The following is a 19760-nucleotide window of genomic DNA, read 5'->3' as shown; positions in this document are numbered from 1 at the left end:
TGAAGAGCTTGGACCACCGTGTCAAAGCCAGCGGTAGCCGGGACCTGTAGTGTGTCGCGTGCCCTGCATTTGTTATAGGGCGTGCGATCATGCGAATCGAATTTCCTGTTTTCGCATTTCAAACGACAGTGGCCGCTCGCTGTTGTACGTCGTCTTGAGAGCCGAGATCATCGTGTCAAGTGTTGATACACCTCGCTTATCAGCCGCTTCAGCGGGAGCGCAATGTCGAGGTCTCGGCGGTTTTTTTGATAATCCACGCACGCTGTCGTTGGCTTTTGCAGAAGAAGGAACCGCGTAGCCGCGACACTGGGCAGAGGCGGCTGCGGTTTGGCAATGTTTCTTATCGGTTTTCGGGTAGCTGAAGGATTGACCTCACTCACGGAACCTTCGAATACGAGGGCACCTTCGACCGTACCTACGCGATCGCGGGCAGTTTTCGAAAGCGAACATCATCCTCAAACCCGGAGTCTCCATTGGTGGTCGGTTCTAAGCATACTTATCTCGCTCTCCTTCGGGGGGCCATTGGACAAAGTGAATGCAACCCACCGACACACGAGTTGAGCCAGCTGGTGCGTGTGCGCACGAGCGCAACGATGCGATTGTGTGGTTTGTAGTTCCAAGCAAAACAAAAAAAAAACAGAGATAGACAGTAAGACGGGCAAGGAGAATGATTCGCGCATAGGACGAAGCCGTATTTCGGCATCATTTTTTGCTCATTATGCTTCTCATCACTCAGCTCGCTCCATTTCCGCTACTTAATGTTTTAATGGTGATCTCGCGCACACAGTGACACGGTCGTGAAAGGAAGTGTTTGTGCTGTGGCTTACCGATGTGTTTGTGTTGTGAGTGAGCTGAAAACAACGTGGAGTAGTGCGTGTGTCCTGTACCTGGACCTAAGATACCAACAAATAGATCCACCAGACGGTGGATGATCGTGCATCTTTACTGTTCCCGACCAGCGCGACCAAGAACTCGAGGTGTGCGGTGCTAATTCGCTGGAGACATTTCAGTGCCAAACTAGACAACAAGAAAGATGATACCGAGTGTTTGTTGGATGACGCCGTTCGTGTTCGAAGCCGAGTAGAAGACGCTCCCAACGGCTTTCAAGCTGGATTCCGCGGGAGAGGAAGCATCATGCACGAATCGCGATTCCCATTCGTCGTCGTTGTCTTCCTCAGCATCTTCAGTGTCGTTGCTAGCTGCGGCCGTTAATCAGCAGAACGTGCCTTCCCCAGTGGTCACGGCGGCGCATCGAAACCAATCCGACGCGATGGACATTAGCACGGGTTACGCACCGAGCACCGATGGTATGAGTGGTGTGGCAAGATCGTATGCCAGAGCACCATTCATCAATCGTCGATATTACGGTGGATCCGCTACTATGGATTCCCGGTCACAGCTTCATCAACGGCATCTGGGCGGTATGGACACACCTTCCGGTGATACACCATTCCCGATAAGGGATTCACCACAGGGATACGATCCCCCCGGACTCAGTGCTGGAGTGCATTATGGGGCCTCGTATAGGGGCTCCTATCCAATGGAAGCCAGTTCCTATCACGAATCTAGAGATGCTGGTAGTAGTTATCGTTCTGGTTATGGTGGAACGCATCCAGCATCGCTACGTATGCATCCTGCGCTCGGCAACAGGGGCATGTATGGTAGCGGTGCCGGTTCTTCTGCACCTTGGTATCAGTTACCTGAACAACATCCGTACCATGCTCAGCAACAGCAGCAGATGATGCGGCATCACCATCGGCAGCAACAATTACTACAGCACCAGCAACAGTCACCGTCCGCTACACCTCGATGCTATCCGATGCCTCCGGAACATATGTATAACATGTTCAACTTTAACAGGTAATCTGGTCCAGGGGTTTGGTCGTCATCGATCAGGATAGAATGTGTAAGCTCTGCCGCTAAGCTGTGGCTGCTGTCTTCCTTCCATCTAAAAATACTTGGGCCTACGTTTAAACGAAACGCACCCATAAAATCGATAGAACTTTCCTTCACGGCGCAGGATGTATCCGTTGAGTGTTATCATGGCATGGCAACCAACCAGTGACCCTTTAAGAGATGTGCGATGGCGATGACGATTTGTAATTACATTCCTAGAAATCCTAGAGGCGACGAAGGCTTGAAAATGGTTAACAGCCGCGGTACCTGCCGTTACGCATCGACCAATTGGTATAGGAGCTAAGGGATATCCAATAAACTTTTATCATTGGGTCATGACCCTAGTTCGGGCCCAGAAGGTTCCGATCTTTCAATGAGTTCTCGGAAGGCCCCAAACCAAACCAATCCAAACTACGTCAAAGGTCTGCCCATAGTGAGCCCATAGAAAATGCTTTGACGTTGACGCGGTACTGCTACTGTACAAATTGGCCCCCTTGTACTGGCGAGCTAACGCTTTTCACGGTCACAGAGGTATTTGGGAGGCCTCTGGTGGGTTGGCTACTACTGACTAAAGAGGTATCTCGGGGAGCAAAATGCAAAATGCTGGACAGAGAGTGGTTTCGCTTGGATACACAAGAAACTGGTTCGTATCATGCGGAACCAGGAGAGCCTTTTTGCTACAATACTTTTCCGAAAAAAGGACCTTCACAATACTTATGCTAGCGTAATTGGAAGTTAACAGTTGGCACTGTGACTCCATCATGTGTGTGCGGTATCAAAAGTTATACAATCCTTTCGCAACTCATGATCCGCATAAGCTTTTGCTCGCGTCGGATGAAAGTTTGAATTCGTTCTACGTTTTTCTTTTTCGGGAAAACCAGCTTCCAACGCACCGCATTCGGAGTGAGTGGGCGATACAACGATAGAAAGAGAAGTACGCAGACCACTCGAAGGGGACGGGATAACGGGCCCAATAGCCAAAAATGTACAAGACTTTTCGCGGAAAATTTAATCTCCATTTTCTCAACGCAACTGAAAGTTGAGGCCCTTCAGAATTCTGAAAAAGGGCGACCGTTTGTTGGCTCCAACTTCTATAGAAGTTTGTGTGTGTGTGTGTGTGTGTGTTCCCGCTTTGTAGTTACAGTCTAGGCGGTTCTGGGGAATCCATCACACGACCGAAATTCCAACGATATCAATCTAGCGATCGAGTGCAACTCATATAGATTCTATTTGATTTCGTTAAGGCTCTTCTCATTTTCCAGTAACGGAAAACTTCGTAGAACTTGCATAATTTTCCGATAAAAGCCGGCGTTGAATTGTTATAAACTCCGAAATGGCTAGTAGTCTAAACGTACTGTCGCTGTCTTGTCGTTTGTTGTATATCATTGTTGAATCTTAGTTCACTTTGGTTGCTATGCTGGGAAATATATAAAGCAGAGCAACCAGCTGAGAAGATCAGTTTTAACTGTATTCAGTCAGAATAAACCAATACGTTGAAATGAGGTACTAATCACCAAAAAGCGGTAAACGGTAGCTAAGTACTCAAATCGATATCTATTTAGGCCATTTCACAGTCTCTACGTGGTGGCAGCATCTACAAAACACCTCCCTATATGTCTTCTAATGCCACTGCTAAATACAGAGCGGGGTGTGTGTGTGTGTCTTTGGAATTATTGTCGGCCGCAAAACAGAACGCAATCGGTAAAGGCGGGAGGCCAAACTAGTACAACAACGTGACTGAATGCAATTTGTTCGTTTATGATGGCGAAGTCTCTACCGTAACAACATACCCCAGTGGACCGAGCCCCGAGTGGATTCCGTTGAGTAAATGATAGTTTTTGCTGCACTCGGCCGACCATTGATAGTGGTAGTTGTGCGGTACTGTAGTATGTGGCGGGGTCCGTTGTGCTTTCTTTACGTCAATGCACCACCACCACAGGGTCCGCACGCTGTGGCGCTTCGGAACTGTTTACAATGTTTTAATCTAATTCTCCGGTGGTCTCACCGGGACGCCGCTCCCTTCTCGGGGTGATCGTATTCGATTGCGAAACGATAGAATGGTGGGGAGAAGCGGGCCACCGGACCGGGCACTTGACTTTCGTCTCGTACCTCACCTACAATGCGGGGGTGCAACAAAGTTGCGCGTGATTACAACCCGACCCCGACCGCGCTCAGGTTGTGTGGACACCCTCGAAGGAAAGAGAAAGAGAGGAAGCGACGACGATACGGTACTAAGTCGAGTCTATAATCCTTCCCAGCCATCATCATCACCCTCATCATCATTGCCACTATCCTGCTCCTCATCATCGCGTCGAATCGAGTCAGAGCGAAGTGTTTGGCAAACAACCGCGAGACGCCGAGTACATGTGTGTGTGTTTGTGTGTATCTGTGTTTTTGCGGTGTGCGGAGTGCATGCACACGGTGTGTGGCAGCTCGGATGCACCTCAACCTGTCTCTCTAGACCGGCTACTAGCTTGCCGGTTGCCGTATCGTAATTGCCTTTGACCAACCGATCCAATGGTGACCACTTAGATCAAGCTCTAATACAGCTCTTAGCGTAGAAGAAGCATCGTTATCACTTTCTTGTCAATCCAAAAGAATGACCGAGGTGGGCGCGAGTCAAGCAATCGCCGCTCGCATGCATTCGTTTGAAAATCGAAGGAAAATGAAAAAAAGGAAAGGCAAGTGATTTGTTTATCGCTGCAACATTGTCCTCCTTCTTTTCTCTCTCTTTTCCTTCTTATCTATCTTGAAACACTGCAAATCGTGAATAAGAAGGGCGTGGTACAGGTGGACAACGTTACGTAAAGTAAACAAATCGAACAAATCCCTTTCAAGGGACTGCTAAGTGAGGGGCTTGAGATAGTTTGTTTATCGGAATCCGCATCTTCCTTCCTTTCCTTCTTTAGATACACAAGAACTAAACTGTCTCTTGCACAGCGGAACCGAAAATTCCGGATTTTTGCGGCTGTTTCCAAAGGAAGCAAATTGTTTTTCCCGGAAACCATCAACACTCCTGCGCAACACTGATTTCCAGGGAAATCTCCTGCCGGCCCGACTATTGGTGGAAGCTCATTGAAGCTGGCAACAAAAACATCGCAATCCAATTGAGACCATCCCGCCCAGTGCAGTGTGTGCCTGCTGGCAATAAGATTGGCAAACATACAACATTGGTCCGTCAGTTGGTGGGTGTGGTGTTGTACCGGGGTGGGGGAGGGACACGGGGTCCGGCTTTAGGTCCGGGTGCCCCTGGGCCGCGAACTACTGTTTTGTTTGTGCAGCATTTATATATTTGCATGCTTACAATGTAAGGGAGCGCGCTGCTGGTTTGCATTCTACCAGAAGCTTGAACGCGTTGACGTCTTTGAAGGGCAATATTGCAAGAAAATCCAATTCTGTTACGAAATTACGGAATCATTAGTAATTCAGGCTTCACAGGGTCAGCTGGCCAATGTGTACTGTGTACCACTACCGGTACTATGATGACTTGTGCTTCATAAGTTACACTGGATCGTTGAGTGCTCGAAAGGAAAGCTTTTTAATTCCTTACTTGAGTGATCGATCAAAATAGGCCGTATGCAGGCACCAAGGGGACCAAGGTTTTAGGCTTTAGTCTTCGTTACTGAAGTTAATAGATTATTAGAACGAGTAAAACACGGACCGTGTTTGGCTTTTAGCATCTCAGCTCAGCAAAGCAATTCATATATTATGAGTAAATTATACTGTGTTGATAACGCTTTATGTTCCTTCCCGATTTTCTCTCTTGGTATGGCCACCTGTTTGAAGAAGCTCTATCGTTAAGTCAGCGCTGATAACGTGCTTTTGCTCAATGAATAGTTGACTATAATTATAAAGATTGCTTTGCTCGGTGACTGACTTCTAAAGCAGATTTTTTTCGTTTTTGGGTTAATTTATCGAACAGAAAAATTAACAAATTAACAATTCATCCCAGGAACCCAGATGGGCAACACTACAATTTACAGAATTATACCAGAACCGCAAAACCAAATTTCGATCTAAGTAGACGCGGTGTGGGAATTCATTTGGTCCGCTAGTCGCTAGATCAAATATCGATAACGGAATAGCACATGAAGGGCGGATCCGGATCCGGCCACCATACCAGGCGTCTCCACTATTACGTCGCCGTGACAAATGCTTGGTGGTGCTTCCAATGTTTACTCGCTTATCGCACCGTTAAACATCGGTGGCAGAGGGGAACTCAACCAACAAGCCCAGAATTAACGGAGAACGGTCAGTGGCGTGAGGGTAACTGATTTGCGTCGATCTTGATTTGTGATCATGTCCCGATGGGGACAAGACACACACACACACACACACAGACTGGTCAGTGTTCGTCAGTGGTGAGGATGTTACATCGGATTGCTAACGCGATTTGATTAATGCCCGCCGCTCTGATAATGTGCCGTAATGATGGCCAGCGCAAGCAACATTGTTGCATGTATTATAGTGTCTTGACCACTTCACGGTGGGTGGCGTGGGCGCAATGCGTATTCGTCGTCTATTCGCGTACATCCAACGCTTGATTTCTACAACCAACCAACAACAACAGAACCTCAGCTCTAATCACGCGAATCGCCGGTACGGCCGGTTGGCTTCCTCTACTTCCAGATACGATTGTGACGACTCGAACCCGGCTTGCAAGACGCAAATGTAAGTGAAACTCGAACTCGAAACTCTTGAATTCCATGTGTTGCTCTCTCTATCTCTCTTCGTCGTGTCTCTATTAACCGTTCGGGGCCGGTGCTGGTCTAGTTCGATTGAAGATTTCGTTACAGCTTTTTGGACACGGGTAACCAGTACATTTCTTTCCTCGTTAAATTCCACATGAAACACGAACCGCGGTTGTCGCCCCTCCGCTTGGTGACGTACAAGTCGTGTCGAAGAAGACGAAGAGGAGGCCGAAGCGCTGCGTAGCGCAGTTGTTGTTGTGCTACCAGCATTTATTTGGCGGGCTTGTTGTTTGTACAGCTGAACCTAACCCTAGCGCCATCTCACAGGGAAAGGGAGCTTTGATATCGAACCCACTAACGAATGGCGCTGTTCGTCTGCTCGTGTTCGCAATGCCCGAATATTCAAGAATTCAACAGCAGCAACAGCAGAAGCAGCTAATTGTAATTCAATGATCTGGCGCAGCATTTCTATTAGTTGAAAAAATTGGATCAAGCAAAACGAAGACCCCGTCCGTCCACACAAACACTACCTTTTTAGTTCGCCGCACTTTGACCATAAATACTTATAATCCTTCATCCTTCAGCAAGAGGCCCTCCTTGAGATTCGCTGACGTTGATCTTCTTTCAATTTGGTTACCGCGGGTCAAAAGGATAATTGGTCGGTCATTTAATTACCCGCTCTGTTTTCCACTGGCACTGGTCCCATCATCCTCCCTCTCATTTATGGGTTAAGACTTCTTCTTCTGCTTCTAAGAGGACCTCTCTTCTGCTTCTAAGAGGTGGCATTCTTTCCGTCTAGCCTCTTCCATCGGATCCCGATCGGTCTCTCGACATTGACCAGATTGTTCCGTTGATGTATCTCAACGTCTCTTTAGCACAATAGAACGTCCTGTTCAATGTTCCGTTCATTCCGTTATCACAACACCACCACCACGGCACGGTCTGAATCTAATCTTGATCGGTAGCACTGAAGTAAAGAAACCAACAGAAAGGGAGCAAATAAGAGAAAAGGGAGAGAGAGAGAGAGAGAGAGAGAGAGAGAGAGAGAGAGAGAGAGAGAGAGAGAGAGAGAGAGAGAGTAAGAGAGTGGAAGGTGCGTGCGGCGTGCTGGCTGGCTTGGCAGCACAAGAAAAGATCCCAGCGACTTCTCATAACCAACGGCATTTTCGCTCGAAAGAAGCATCTCGAATCCTTCGCCAGCAACTTCCAGGAACTGCGCTGTCGGTGGCCATGTCGTAGGCGGAGGCGTACCGAACGCGGCAACGCACACCACCATCACCAGAGGCCAGACCAGGCGGACCGGATCGGTGCGTGCGTCGGCCAAGTTTTCCAGAAGTATGTTCGGGGTGGTTTCTGGTGTGGAAGCGGCGTGGAGAGGCCTTCGGTTCCGTTTTGTACCGGCGATTCTGTTGCTACTTGCGTCACACAAAAGTACCGGATGGTTCGACGAGCCCAAGGCTCACCTCGGCCCGAACCGACGATTCCGCCAACCGACCGATGGAGACGCCCGGATTCCGTACCCCACGTCCATCACCATCCTTTCTCCTCCTTCTCCTCCTCCTTCTCCTCCGTGGCTGGCCATGGCGCGCGGACACTGGTGGTGCGACGGCCCGGGCCCCGGGAATCTATCTTGATAAAGGTTTTCGACCTTGTATTAGCGAATTCTCGGAACTCCATTCAAAAGCATACACTCGAGATGGCAATATGCTGCCCCGGATGCTCTCGGATGCTCTCGCTGGATGTTCGCTGGTCTCCGGTGCGTGCGTGCGCCTGCTGCCTCCTCTGTTGCCATTCCGTTCGCGCTACACTTTTACTTTACCCGGGCCTATCACGACGGGCTCCACTTCTCATTCGTGAGTGCCTCCGTCGGAGTCGGAGCGAGCAGAATACAGGAAGGAATGAGCGGAGAAAGGGAAAGCGAAATGAGAGAGAGAGAGGGCGCACACGATTGGAAGGAAACGCCCGATTGTGGTAGTTCTGTTTTGGGTTTTTCCTTTTTTGATTTGAGCTTTTTTCGCTCCAAGTTGTTCTGGGGTGTTTTGGGTTTGGTCGGGTTGTTCGGTGAATGTGGATCGTTGATAGGCTTACTCTGAGTGCTCTGTCCGCTTGCCCCGCTTGGGCTCGTGCCGCCACCGAACACCACAGCCACCAAGAGAAGGAAGCAAGGCTGCAGATCACGAGCCTCCGAATGCTGTGGATCCTTGCGGTGCGTTCTCTCTCTTTCTCTCTCTCTCTCTCTCTCTCTCTCTCTCTTACCTCCCTCGCTTCTCGAAAGAAAACGCCACCCACCACGCACCTGCCGCCAAACATACCACCGAACGCCGTAACGTCGCGTCTTAAGATGTTTTTCCCTCGATTTTCCCTGGTACCTTCACGACCAGGCGCGAGCCACTTCTCGCTACTGAGATGCGCGAGGTTAGTACCGCGAATTTTCCGCCCCATCGAACCCCACCCCTTCGCCGGTGGTGCGATGAAATTCGGAAATGAATTAGCAGCACCGTCGCGCCGTCGAGAACCGATGAATTTTCCCCGTTGGCCGTTTCGCATATTGTTACGAATTCATGTCAACCACCCGCGGGGACACGGCAGGTTCGCAGAAGATTCTGGTTCCTATCATCCCGATAATAACTCTGTCCACCTGGTGGTGGTAGTGAGTGGGTGGGTTAGTGGAACGGCGCGTCATTATTAAGAATCCCTTCATTCGGGTACACGCGCTGCCATTTGCCTCTAGCGAGAATCGTTTGAATAAGTTGCTTAATTAATCCTCATCATCCTCTTGCTCATCGATGCATGGTTGGTGCTTGGTTGGTTCCTGCGAGATGGAAGCGACCCTGTAAGCCGCTTTTTATCAGCTACCTTCGCGATATACCGAGTGTGTGTGTGTGGCAGCCCCGTAACAGTAGGAGATGAAATACATTTCAAAGATCGTTTCAATTGGAAGTAAATGATTTCTGGTGAATGCCTTCGCCGTCCTGCGTCTGTCGCATACCTCGCAATTTGCGCTCTTTCAGCGAAGGTCTGGCTCCAATTTGCCCTCAAGTTGCGTTAAGGGGGGGGGGGGGGGGGGCGGGGGCTTCGGTATTTTATTTTGTTTCTTCGTATGTACTTTTTACAATTTTAAATGAGTGCTTATTCTTTCAAGAGTACTGTGTAAAATTTTGGGATCAATCGAAGCAAAACTGACAAAGATATGGATTTTTGAAAATCCGCCTTTCACACAAGGCTCAAAGCATCTCGCGAGACTTTGAATCGCGATTCCCAAAACCTGCGGTTTCAAAGTCGGTGCCCATCGTAGCATGAAAACTGCTGGACCGATCGATTTGAAATTTTGAACGCTTAATCTGCACACTATTTGCCAGGTAGGCCCGTCGAGTTTTTATAAAAATTGTTAGTACTTTTTTTAAAATATTTTTTTAATTATGTAAAGTATCGTTTTTTGGTGCAATATCGAAAAAAGCATCACTTTTTCAACTTCAAAAATCTGCCAAAAATCGAAAAATAGGAAATTTGATAAAAACTTGACGGGGCTACCTCGATAAACTTATAATCTAACAAAAGAATATTGATTTATGTATTTCTGATGACCCGGTACGTGGCTACGATGGGCACCGCAAAAAGTACATTTTTGCAAACTTTCCTTTCTAGACTGGATGCCATGAACGTAGTTTTGATCAAATATTGCCCAAAATAGAATCAAATATTCTTGAAAAGTTGACGTTTAATATGACATTCACTTGAAACAATTAAGTGGGATGGTTTTTTTCACTAAAAATCGTCAAAAATAAGCCTTTTTTTGGACCCGAAATAACCAAAGCCCCCCTTAGTAACGATAGCGAAGAAGGTTCTATTAAGCGGTTTGTTGTAAAGCGTCTTTTAGCTCACATTTAGCGACTGTACATTCCTTTTTTGTAATTTTGAATTTTGTGTTGATTTCGATTTTGTTATTGGCTGGAATGGTACAACAGAGCAACGGAGTTGGATAATGTCTGATCATCGATTAAGAATTGGCTTCGTAACGTAAATTGTAACGAGAAATGTTAACTACTGCTGTTTCATGCAGCAACCACAACACATGGTTACCTTCCAATGCTCTAGTAAAGAAGATGTAGATATCGTTACTAATCGTCATTCGCTTAGTTTACGACCTAGTCCTAGCTCTAGCTCTTAACATCGATGTGTGTGTGTGTGCGGGCGGACGGTGCAACAATTTTACGAGCCCGAAACGCTGACCAAACATTTGCTTCTCATCTGGTGTGGCCCGGATGCGAAGCAGCTGCCAAAAATGATGCAGCAGCCCGTTTCCAGCGGCTTTCCGCAAACTTTGTGCCCTTTGCGCACTCGCCCCACTCCCGGGCTCACTTCAATAAGTTGGCCAAATTTATCGTTTTCCCGACGTCCGGCCGTTACGGTGATGGTGGCACATTTCGCACACCTTCTCCGGTTTCCGACGCGCACTAACCTACGCGGACGGAAAATAGTTTTCAAGGTTAGTTTTCGCGCATTTCGCTAGTCCTGGTCCGCGTGGCACGTCTGGATCCGTAAGTCAGTAACGTCAGCATCGACACGACCTTGGCCTCCTTTTGCCGGAGAGGAATTTGTGCGCTTTGCTGCGCGACCGTCCAGGCACGTCCTCTCGTCATGCCGTATGCCACCTGATCAACCGCATCATCAACGTGCACAACGCAGTGCAGCGGCGGCCGTTGTGGTGTATGCGGGGTATGGCGGCTTCAATTTCAATTCCTTCGCGACACAACAGAGCGTATGAGTCGCCGGTTTTGCGAAAGGCATCCACTTGACACCGCATTTTGCGTTCCACGAGATCGAAAGGCGACGAATGCAGGCAGGAATGAAACTTCAACATTCGCCCTCTACTAACCAACCACAGTGGCCACACGACGGGGTTGGCTTCACGGCACGTCTAACCCGCTCTCGGTACTCGTGCCAGGCCGCGTGCCATGGCAGTGATCGCAATGAGTGCATCGTTGTCGAGGGTGCAAGCAAACAGCAACAATGTTGCTGCCACCCAAACAAAGTGGCGGCGCGCAGTTAATGCACATCACTCCCTCCGGTACCAAATTGCCCCATCCCTCCTTTCTTCTTTTCCCCCCACCCCCGGTGTGTAAACTGCAAGTGCAACTGCAAACAAACACTCTACTCTTTCTCTCTCTCTCGCGCTCGCTACCCTGACCCACCTGGTACTGCCGCACTTCCTGGTGCCCGCAATCGGGTGCAGTTCTCTCTGTGTCTATGTGTGTGCCGAGTTTGAGTAGCTCGTGAGAACTTTGACGAGTGATCATCATCATCATCATCATCATCACCTAAAGCGCCATCCGAAACCCTTTTGCTTCGTGACCCGTCTAGACGGTTTGTGTTACGTGTTGGTTCGGTTTTCTAATACCGCCAATGCTTCACTATCTGCTAGTGTTGAGCTAGACGGGAGGCTAATTCAACTGTATCCTGAAATTAGAACCTTCCTTGTCTCTTGTTGTACGGTCGACCACACCATGATGAAAAGTGTTTTCCGGCCCAGTTAATTTGGTGTCTTTTGTATTCCGATTAGGTTAGGTGCCTCTAGAAATTAACGCTTAATGATTAATGATCATACTGTTTCACATCTCACATCATCACACTTCTCACAGTAATTAAGAGCTGACGTTTTAGCACCATGTGAGTGTCGGAGACATTAAACTGAGTTGAAGAACTACCACTGTTCTTGAAGACTTCTCGAATTTCGTTAGAAGCTGACAAGTGAAATAAACCTTTTCATATCGTTCGATTCAATTAAGATGTGTCAATTAGTACAAACCATCAAAGTGAACCAATTAGATAGAGAAAGAGAGAGAGAGAGAGAGAGAGCCGTAGTTCGTTCGTTCGCTCCGCATCAATCGCGCATCCTGTTCGCGAAATTGTCTACCTTGCCGGTGGCAGAAGAAACCCGACAAGTCCTGTCCTGTAGCTCGACCGGCGGCGGCGGCGGCCCATGGCGGTCAAAAAGAATAAAACGAAGAAAAAAGAACCCAATCAAAACCGTGCGGCCGATCGCTGCAATTTGTGATGAATCGAACTTTGCATGGATTCTACGGCAGGTACGGAATCAATAATAAAGTTCCTCTTCCGATTTCTCGTCGGAGGTGGTACGCAAAGGAGATAGCAACGATTGCTGGTGGAAATAAATTAATTATTCGTGATTCAACAATTCCGAATACCTATCGGGGGTGCACGCGGCCAGCCTTCGGACCCGCAATGCGTAGGCCGGCCCAGCTCGGTCGGTTTTCGCCGCCTGAAAACGAACATGGAAACCGCCAACATCTCTCTCTGCCCCCCTAGAAATGGGAGGTGGGTATTCTCTTATGAACCTTAGCATCTCTCTCTTTCTCTTCATAATTTCGTTCCATGGCTCCAAGTGGAGTGGAGTTGTTCTGTTTCAACCGAACACATCGAGCCGATGTCCTTGAGTTCCATTTCCGTTGTAGTGTTGCCCTTGCCCTACGATCGTGCCTCCAAATCGTGAGCGCTGCTTTCCTGCTATCTGTTATGTGTAAAGCATTATGAAATGCGTAAAATATCTCTCAGAGAGTGAGCCGTGGGGGGGATATCCGAGGAATGGTTGTCTTGTTTTTGGGGGGGTTGGTATAGCTACCTTGGTAATTAACAAGTTCGATCGAATGTTTTCATCTTCTCGGCTCGAAAACGGATGCTGCGAAGCTTTAAATCAATATTCATGCTCATGAACGGGGGGAGAGCCGGTATCAAACAACCCACCTCCCCCCGGCTTTCCACCACACCGTTATCATACCTCAAATTATTCAATTTGTTTCAATCGAACCAAGTGGTTTGCTATTTTTGTGTATCTTTATAATTACCGACGTTCGATGTTTTGCGAATCTCGTAATTACCATTTGCCATTGGCGTGCATTGGCTGGAATACAATCAAAGCATGCGAGTGTCGCAAGGAGAAAATGTCATTCGATAGTTCTGCTTTCGAAAGCAATCATCTCCTGATCTCTTTTTCTCATAAATATTTAACTTTGTGCGAATCCATGCGGGGTCTCTGGGCCTTTTCAAACCTGTTCCACACGCACATCGGGCAAACCCCTCTCATACCAATTCACACAATCATGCTTTGGTGATGCTGGTGGTGGTGGATGATGATGATGATGATTTTGACTACCGAATACCGTATGCTGTCACGCCACTCCGGTCACGGTCGCAAGGGTGTGCTGAACGACGAAACAGAGTGATCACTTAGCACTCGATCTCCAATCACAACACGGGCCTTATCCCGGTTAGCCTTCCATTAACTGCCTTCCACTAATGCCGAACTGATGAGGAGGTAGAGTTTGCTATTCAACGGGTTGAATATTTTAAAAAAAAATCAACCGAGAGTTTGGCAGATTGGTTTGTAGAATTTGACGCCCTAGGTAGAACTGGCGGCTTTCGAATTGGAGAGAGACAGAGAGAGTTAGTGTTTCGAGCATACGTCCTATCATTAATCGCATTCTTGTGTCCCTCTTGTTTTTGCAGAAATGGGCGCGAGGCACGCAACCGAGCGGAAAAGAACCGCCGCGACAAGCTTAATGGATCGATACAGGAACTATCGGCGATGGTGCCGCACGTCGCCGAATCGCCACGGCGCGTCGACAAGACGGCCGTGCTGCGGTTTTCGGCCCACGGTCTGCGGGTAGATTATGGTGAGTCTATTGCTAAACCTTCAACTGCTGCAAATCGTGTTTTAAAAACGCATTTTGAAACACATTTATGACCCTAGTCTTTGATGGCCAGACACGCATTCGTCACTGCTCAAGTGATCTAACCCAGGCCCCTCGCTTTTCGCCTTTTTGTTGCAGTGTTTGGCAAATCAAAACCGGAGCCATCGGTCAAACAGGAAATCCAGGATTCGCTGTTCCAGATGCTGAACGGGTTTCTGCTGACGGTCACGTGCCGAGGTCAGATCGTACTAGTGTCCGCCTCGGTCGAACAGTTCCTGGGCCACTGTCAGGTAAGTTGGCGTTTTAGATGATTTAGAAAATGCCGTGCGAATAGTTCGATGTGAATTTGTGGCTCTAATTTCTATATACCTTCAACCTTGGTATGGTTGGTTCAGCCAAGGCGATAAACTTGATCGGCAGACAATTAGACGACATTTAACGATGAAACGTAAAGTGACGAAGCTACCCAACGATCAATCCCACACTCATTGCCGTTGGGCAAGTCTCTCAAACTGTTACCTGAGGGTGACCTTTATTTGGATTTTGAAAACAACCGTCTTGGGGTACATTTTGACGAAGATAAGCAGTAGAGGACAATCGCTAACCGCCTATAACCACGCTAACCACTATAGTAGATAACATCAACCTCTTTCGTACCAAGGAATTTTGAAAGTAGAACAGTCAAAACCACGAACGCCTTGCATTATTTTTCTCCGATCGCAGTTCTGCACTCCGCTCTGTTTCATTTCCTTGTCTCTCCTGCTTCACTTGATCGTGATGTTTTGTTAGACCACAACAAAAACCCCCTCTCATTCATGTCCACCGTAATGTAGGCTGAGTTTTGGTAGCATTTTGATTCCGGCATTTGAAGACATACTAAACAGTTTGTCAGTTTTTGTTTCAAATGATTGCAATCGTTCTTATTTATCTTTCGTTTTGCTTTGCACCTTGCTTTTTAACATCATTACTTTATGGTCCACCTTTGTGTTTCTATTTATTGAGCCAACGCAGTTACACCATCGTTCCACTTTGCGGCTGATGATGGTAAATTTGTCGTTCCAATTGCTTGGCACAAATTGGTTGCTAAAGGTGTTAACCTTCTAGCCGCTTGCTATGATGCCAACGTATTAATGTATCACATTGTCGCTAGAACGAGGGTGACCGTGAACCTGCGAAGAGATGTAAACAGTTATTATTCTCATGGAACCGACAGTTGCTAGCCAAAGACAAAGCTCTCCGTGAAGTGCTTCCATGTTACAGCGATCAAAGTTAATGTTTGCTTTCGAACGTTGGAGTGCACCGCAGGATGATTGATGGATCTGGTTAGCTTGTGCCCAGTGAATGTCCTTCTGACTGTTACGGCAACAGCAGTAGCAGCCTAGAGACCTTGCTCTCTTGGCCTGCAAGCACATCAACTGGCCAACAATAGACCCACGCTGAGGCCCACTTGCCTTGCGCTTTACAATTTGTAAATACCAGATATTTGTAGCAGCAAAAAGCAAATAGCATCTGCGCGACGCGGTTCGATAGGTCGGTTGGTGCGGTACTGTCGCAACCGCGATGCGACAATGGCCGCCGTGTGGAAAGCATAAACATTCGTGACTACGTGCCCAAACGGAAGGATGTTACTTAGACGCTGGGTGTGTGTTTGCTGGAGGAGCAAAGTTGAGGCCAGGAACACGGATTGTGCACCGCCCTCTCGGTGACGCTATGATAGAAGGTCACAATCAAGTGGTGCACGCCGCGTATAACAAAACGAAAACGCAGTGAAGCTCTCTGTTTTGATCAGACTTGATCGCAAAAACAAAAAATATGATTTTTTATTCAGTAAAACGTTTCGCTAGTGGTCGAAACACACGCTGCAAAATTAATAGGCATCTCGCAACACGACGGCACGGTGGAGGTGGTATGATAGCAGGATAAATGGTTTGAAATGTGGCATGAGTGTTGATTAAATTATCATTAGCCCCGCACTGGGAGCTATGATTTCGACCACTTCTGTCGTATAAAGCATCGCACATTCCTCGGCTCACAAACAACTCCGATCGAGAGCTAGTTTTATTTTTGTAGTTATACTTTTAAACCACTTCGTCTCTTCCCTTTCTCTTTATCCCACGCCACCTCTCCGCCCTGGAACCGTTAATCGATGGTGGGATTTGATTTTTGGAACCGCCAAGTGACATAACCGGTCTTGCTGTGTCTTTGCGTTGCCCTTCTTTTTTGTTTTAATTTCATCGCCGAGAGGCACCCCGAGGCACCGTTACTTTTAGCAGATTAATTTGTTGACCGAAAAACTGCGCAAGGGGAGAGTAGCAAACAGGTAATGGTGGATGCAAATTCTCTCGCCAAGCACCACCTCGTGTACGTTTGTCTAAAACAGCTATACATGCGCGTTGCTAGGTGATCACCATGTAACAAAAGAACGCACTTGTCATACATAGATTTTCGGCTATTCGTTCGATTGCGGATTGCGAATTATTATCACATTAGTACAATGTATGGGCTTGTAAATTCACGGTTTTTTTTTGGAGAGCCCTCTTTTGAACCGTTGTCAACGAAAGGGGGGCCGGACACGAGCGGCTACAGCGCATCGTTTTAGCAGCTGGCGCGTAACCTAGATTGCGCTTTTTTGTGATTAGACAAATGGTTAGCACAGCATCGTAATGATGAGCCTTTCGCCATTATCTCACAGTAATTAGTTCACGAGCAGTCGAGGTTGGCGCAAGTTTCGAGAAGGTCGTCGGTGTCGGAAGATGTGAATGTCGCGAATTTATAAACAATGTTTCTCGTCTTTTTCCTTCTTTTTGATTCGCTCCCGCCTCAGATGGATCTTTATGGGCAAAATTTGTTCAGCATCACGCACCCGGACGATCATGCACTGTTGAAGCAGCAACTGATACCGTCCAATCTCGGCAACCTGTACGATGGTACGACAGCGGGATCATCCTTGGTCACCGTTGGTCGAAGCCCGACGAGACTCGAAGGCGGCAGTGGCAGTACCAGTCACGGATCGAATACGCGCGACGATGAAGATGACATCGATCGGAGGCTGGGACAGGACAAGCGGCGGTTCACCATTCGGTAAAATGACGCGATTCGCTGTCTCACTAAGCTTACGGCAAAAAAATAATTATTATTTTTCTCCTCTATCGGGCGTTCAGGTTGGCACGTGCAGGTCCACGGTCAGAGACGACAACCTACGAATTAGTGACCATCGATGGATGCTTTCGGCGAGCTGATTCGGCACCCCAACCCGCAGGCACCGCGAAACAACAACATCAGCAGCAGCAGCAGCAGCAGCAACACCAGCAACAGGGTAGCGGATCGTCCGCTATGCAAATGATACGACGTGCCCGGGGCCGGGATGACAGTATGCCGTTGCATAGCATCAACGGGAATGATATTGTAAGTCGCAACCACGTGATGAGCCTTAGTCGCTAAATGATTTCGATTCTTAGGAATCAGTGACTGTTTGGACAGTTAAATTGCTTTTTGGGAAACCAACAGACACGGTAGCAGCAGATAGCAGCCAATCTTAACGAATCCGATTGTTTATAGGTCGATTATGTCAATTTGAATATCGGATTAGCATGAGACGTTAGAAGGGTGCTTCTTGAGATAAACTTTTTTTCTAACACTATAGACCTGTCTGGGCCTTATCTTTCCAATCATTTATTTGCTAATTGCTTGTTATATTAAGCAGTCTGGTTCCTGTTTGAGAACTACGACATTAGCATAGACACATAAACTCACTCAACTATTTTTTTACTCCTTCTCGGTTTGTAGGTTTTAATAGGCATAGCGCGTGTAATGAAGATGCCATCTATCTGTGATCGTTTGATTGAGGCTTGCAAGTATGAGTACAAAACGCGCCATCTGATCGACGGGCGTATCGTGCAATGTGACCAGCGGATATCGATTGTAGCCGGTTACCTGACGGACGAGGTATCGGGCCTTTCCCCCTTCACCTTCATGCATCGGGACGATGTCCGTTGGGTGATTGTAGCCTTGCGACAAAGTAAGTACCCCGGTACACCACATGGTTCCTCTATAACGAATGTTAAAGTAATGTTGCGGTTTTTTCTCTTCCAGTGTACGATTGCAACCAGAATGGGGAATCATGCTACCGGTTGATGGCCCGTACCGGTGATTTTATCTATCTGAAGACACGGGGCTACCTGGAGGTGGACAACGATACCAAAGTGGTGCAGTCGTTTGTGTGCATCAATACGCTCGTCTCGGAAGAGGAAGGCCAGCGGATGGTGCGCGAGATGAAGCGCAAATTCTCCGTCATCGTCGACAAGGTGGAGCTGCCTGATGAGAGTGGTGAGCCCGTGGTGGAGAATCCGAATCAGATTGAGGAAGCGGTGTTGAATCTGATCACCAATCTGCAGCCAGACAGTGACGATAAGCTGCTGATGACGATGCCGGCGTCACCGGCCAGTAGCATTAAATCCGGAGGTTTAGGTGATGGAGTTCCGTTGGCGATTGTTGCACCGGAAAAGGACTCAGTCAAGTCAGCGATCGTGAAAAGCATGAATGTTGTTTCGATCGCCGCAAAAACGATGCGCCAATCAAGACGCCCATCGGAGGTCGCCGAATGGTCACCGATGGGTGGCGATCAGCACTGTAGCAACAGTAGCAGTAGCAGTAGCAGCTGTAGTACAAGCACTAATGTAGCCAGCCCCGCTGGACGAACGGTGGCTGATGGGCCACTGTCACCGGCGGTAGTTCATTCACCATCATCATTACCTCATAGACCGACCGTGCTGCAGAAGGGAAACACGGAAAATAGACCGCAACAGGCGGGTTCACCGTCAATGACGGACGCGCCAAGAGTGCCTCCGTTGCCGACCTCGGAACATTATTTCACGCAACCGTTCTCCCCGTCGACGGGTGTCAGTGGTGGCTCGGTTCCGCTGCCCGTTCTGTCCCCGGCCTCATCGCTTCACAGTCAGCGAAGCAATGCTCATAGTCCGTACAGTGGATACGGAGGAAGTGTCCCTTCTCCACCGGCCTTCAGTGGACGAATTGCTAGCGGAGGTTACGAGGGATCGGGCAGTGGTACTCGCACAACGAGCGTCCTAAAGCGCACGTACAGTAATAGCAGCATCAGCAGTCTAGCATCTTCGGAAAATTTTGGTGACTTTGAATCCATTACGGGCGATAGTAAGCGAATCAAACCGAGCACTGTTCCGACGGAGCTAACCGCTTGCTACAAAGACCTGATCAATCCAAGCACCGGTAAGTGGTTCGGATAAAGTTTTGTGTGGCAAAATCTTATTCCCCCCTCCCTTTTTTCAGACTTGACCTCATTTCTACCGAGCTCGTTTGAAGCTCTTGATCAGTCGCTCCTCACAATGGAATCAACGACGGCTAGTATACGTGAACAGGTCGGCAACTATCCAACGCTTCAGGATTCGCATGAACAACGATTGGAGCGGATAGCGGTAAGCAGCAAGTC

At 48.1% G+C, this 19760-nt stretch overlaps 1 protein-coding gene across 4 annotated transcripts in view; it reads left to right on the top strand.

Moving 5' to 3' along the window:
* LOC125954786 (uncharacterized) overlaps positions 1-19760 on the top strand; it is a 36991-nt gene that overhangs the window by 14608 nt on the left and 2623 nt on the right. Inside the window, exons 3-10 of one of the 4 annotated variants that reach the window (XM_049685379.1) lie at positions 6526-6567; positions 14112-14278; positions 14435-14586; positions 17121-17377; positions 17458-17701; positions 18083-18314; positions 18389-19540; positions 19601-19746. In XM_049685379.1, coding sequence (XP_049541336.1) covers positions 6526-6567; positions 14112-14278; positions 14435-14586; positions 17121-17377; positions 17458-17701; positions 18083-18314; positions 18389-19540; positions 19601-19746 — 2392 coding nt within the window. Of the gene's footprint in view, positions 1-1553; positions 1861-6525; positions 6568-11507; positions 12674-14111; positions 14279-14434; positions 14587-17120; positions 17378-17457; positions 17702-18082; positions 18315-18388; positions 19541-19600; positions 19747-19760 lie in introns of those variants that run through there. The other 3 variants (XM_049685381.1, XM_049685382.1, XM_049685380.1) reach the window with 3 other exon arrangements.

Source organism: Anopheles darlingi, chromosome 3, assembly GCF_943734745.1.
Source record: "Anopheles darlingi chromosome 3, idAnoDarlMG_H_01, whole genome shotgun sequence".
In the NCBI taxonomy this organism is placed as follows: domain Eukaryota; kingdom Metazoa; phylum Arthropoda; class Insecta; order Diptera; family Culicidae; genus Anopheles; species Anopheles darlingi.
This window is presented reverse-complemented; position numbering and strand designations above follow the sequence as displayed.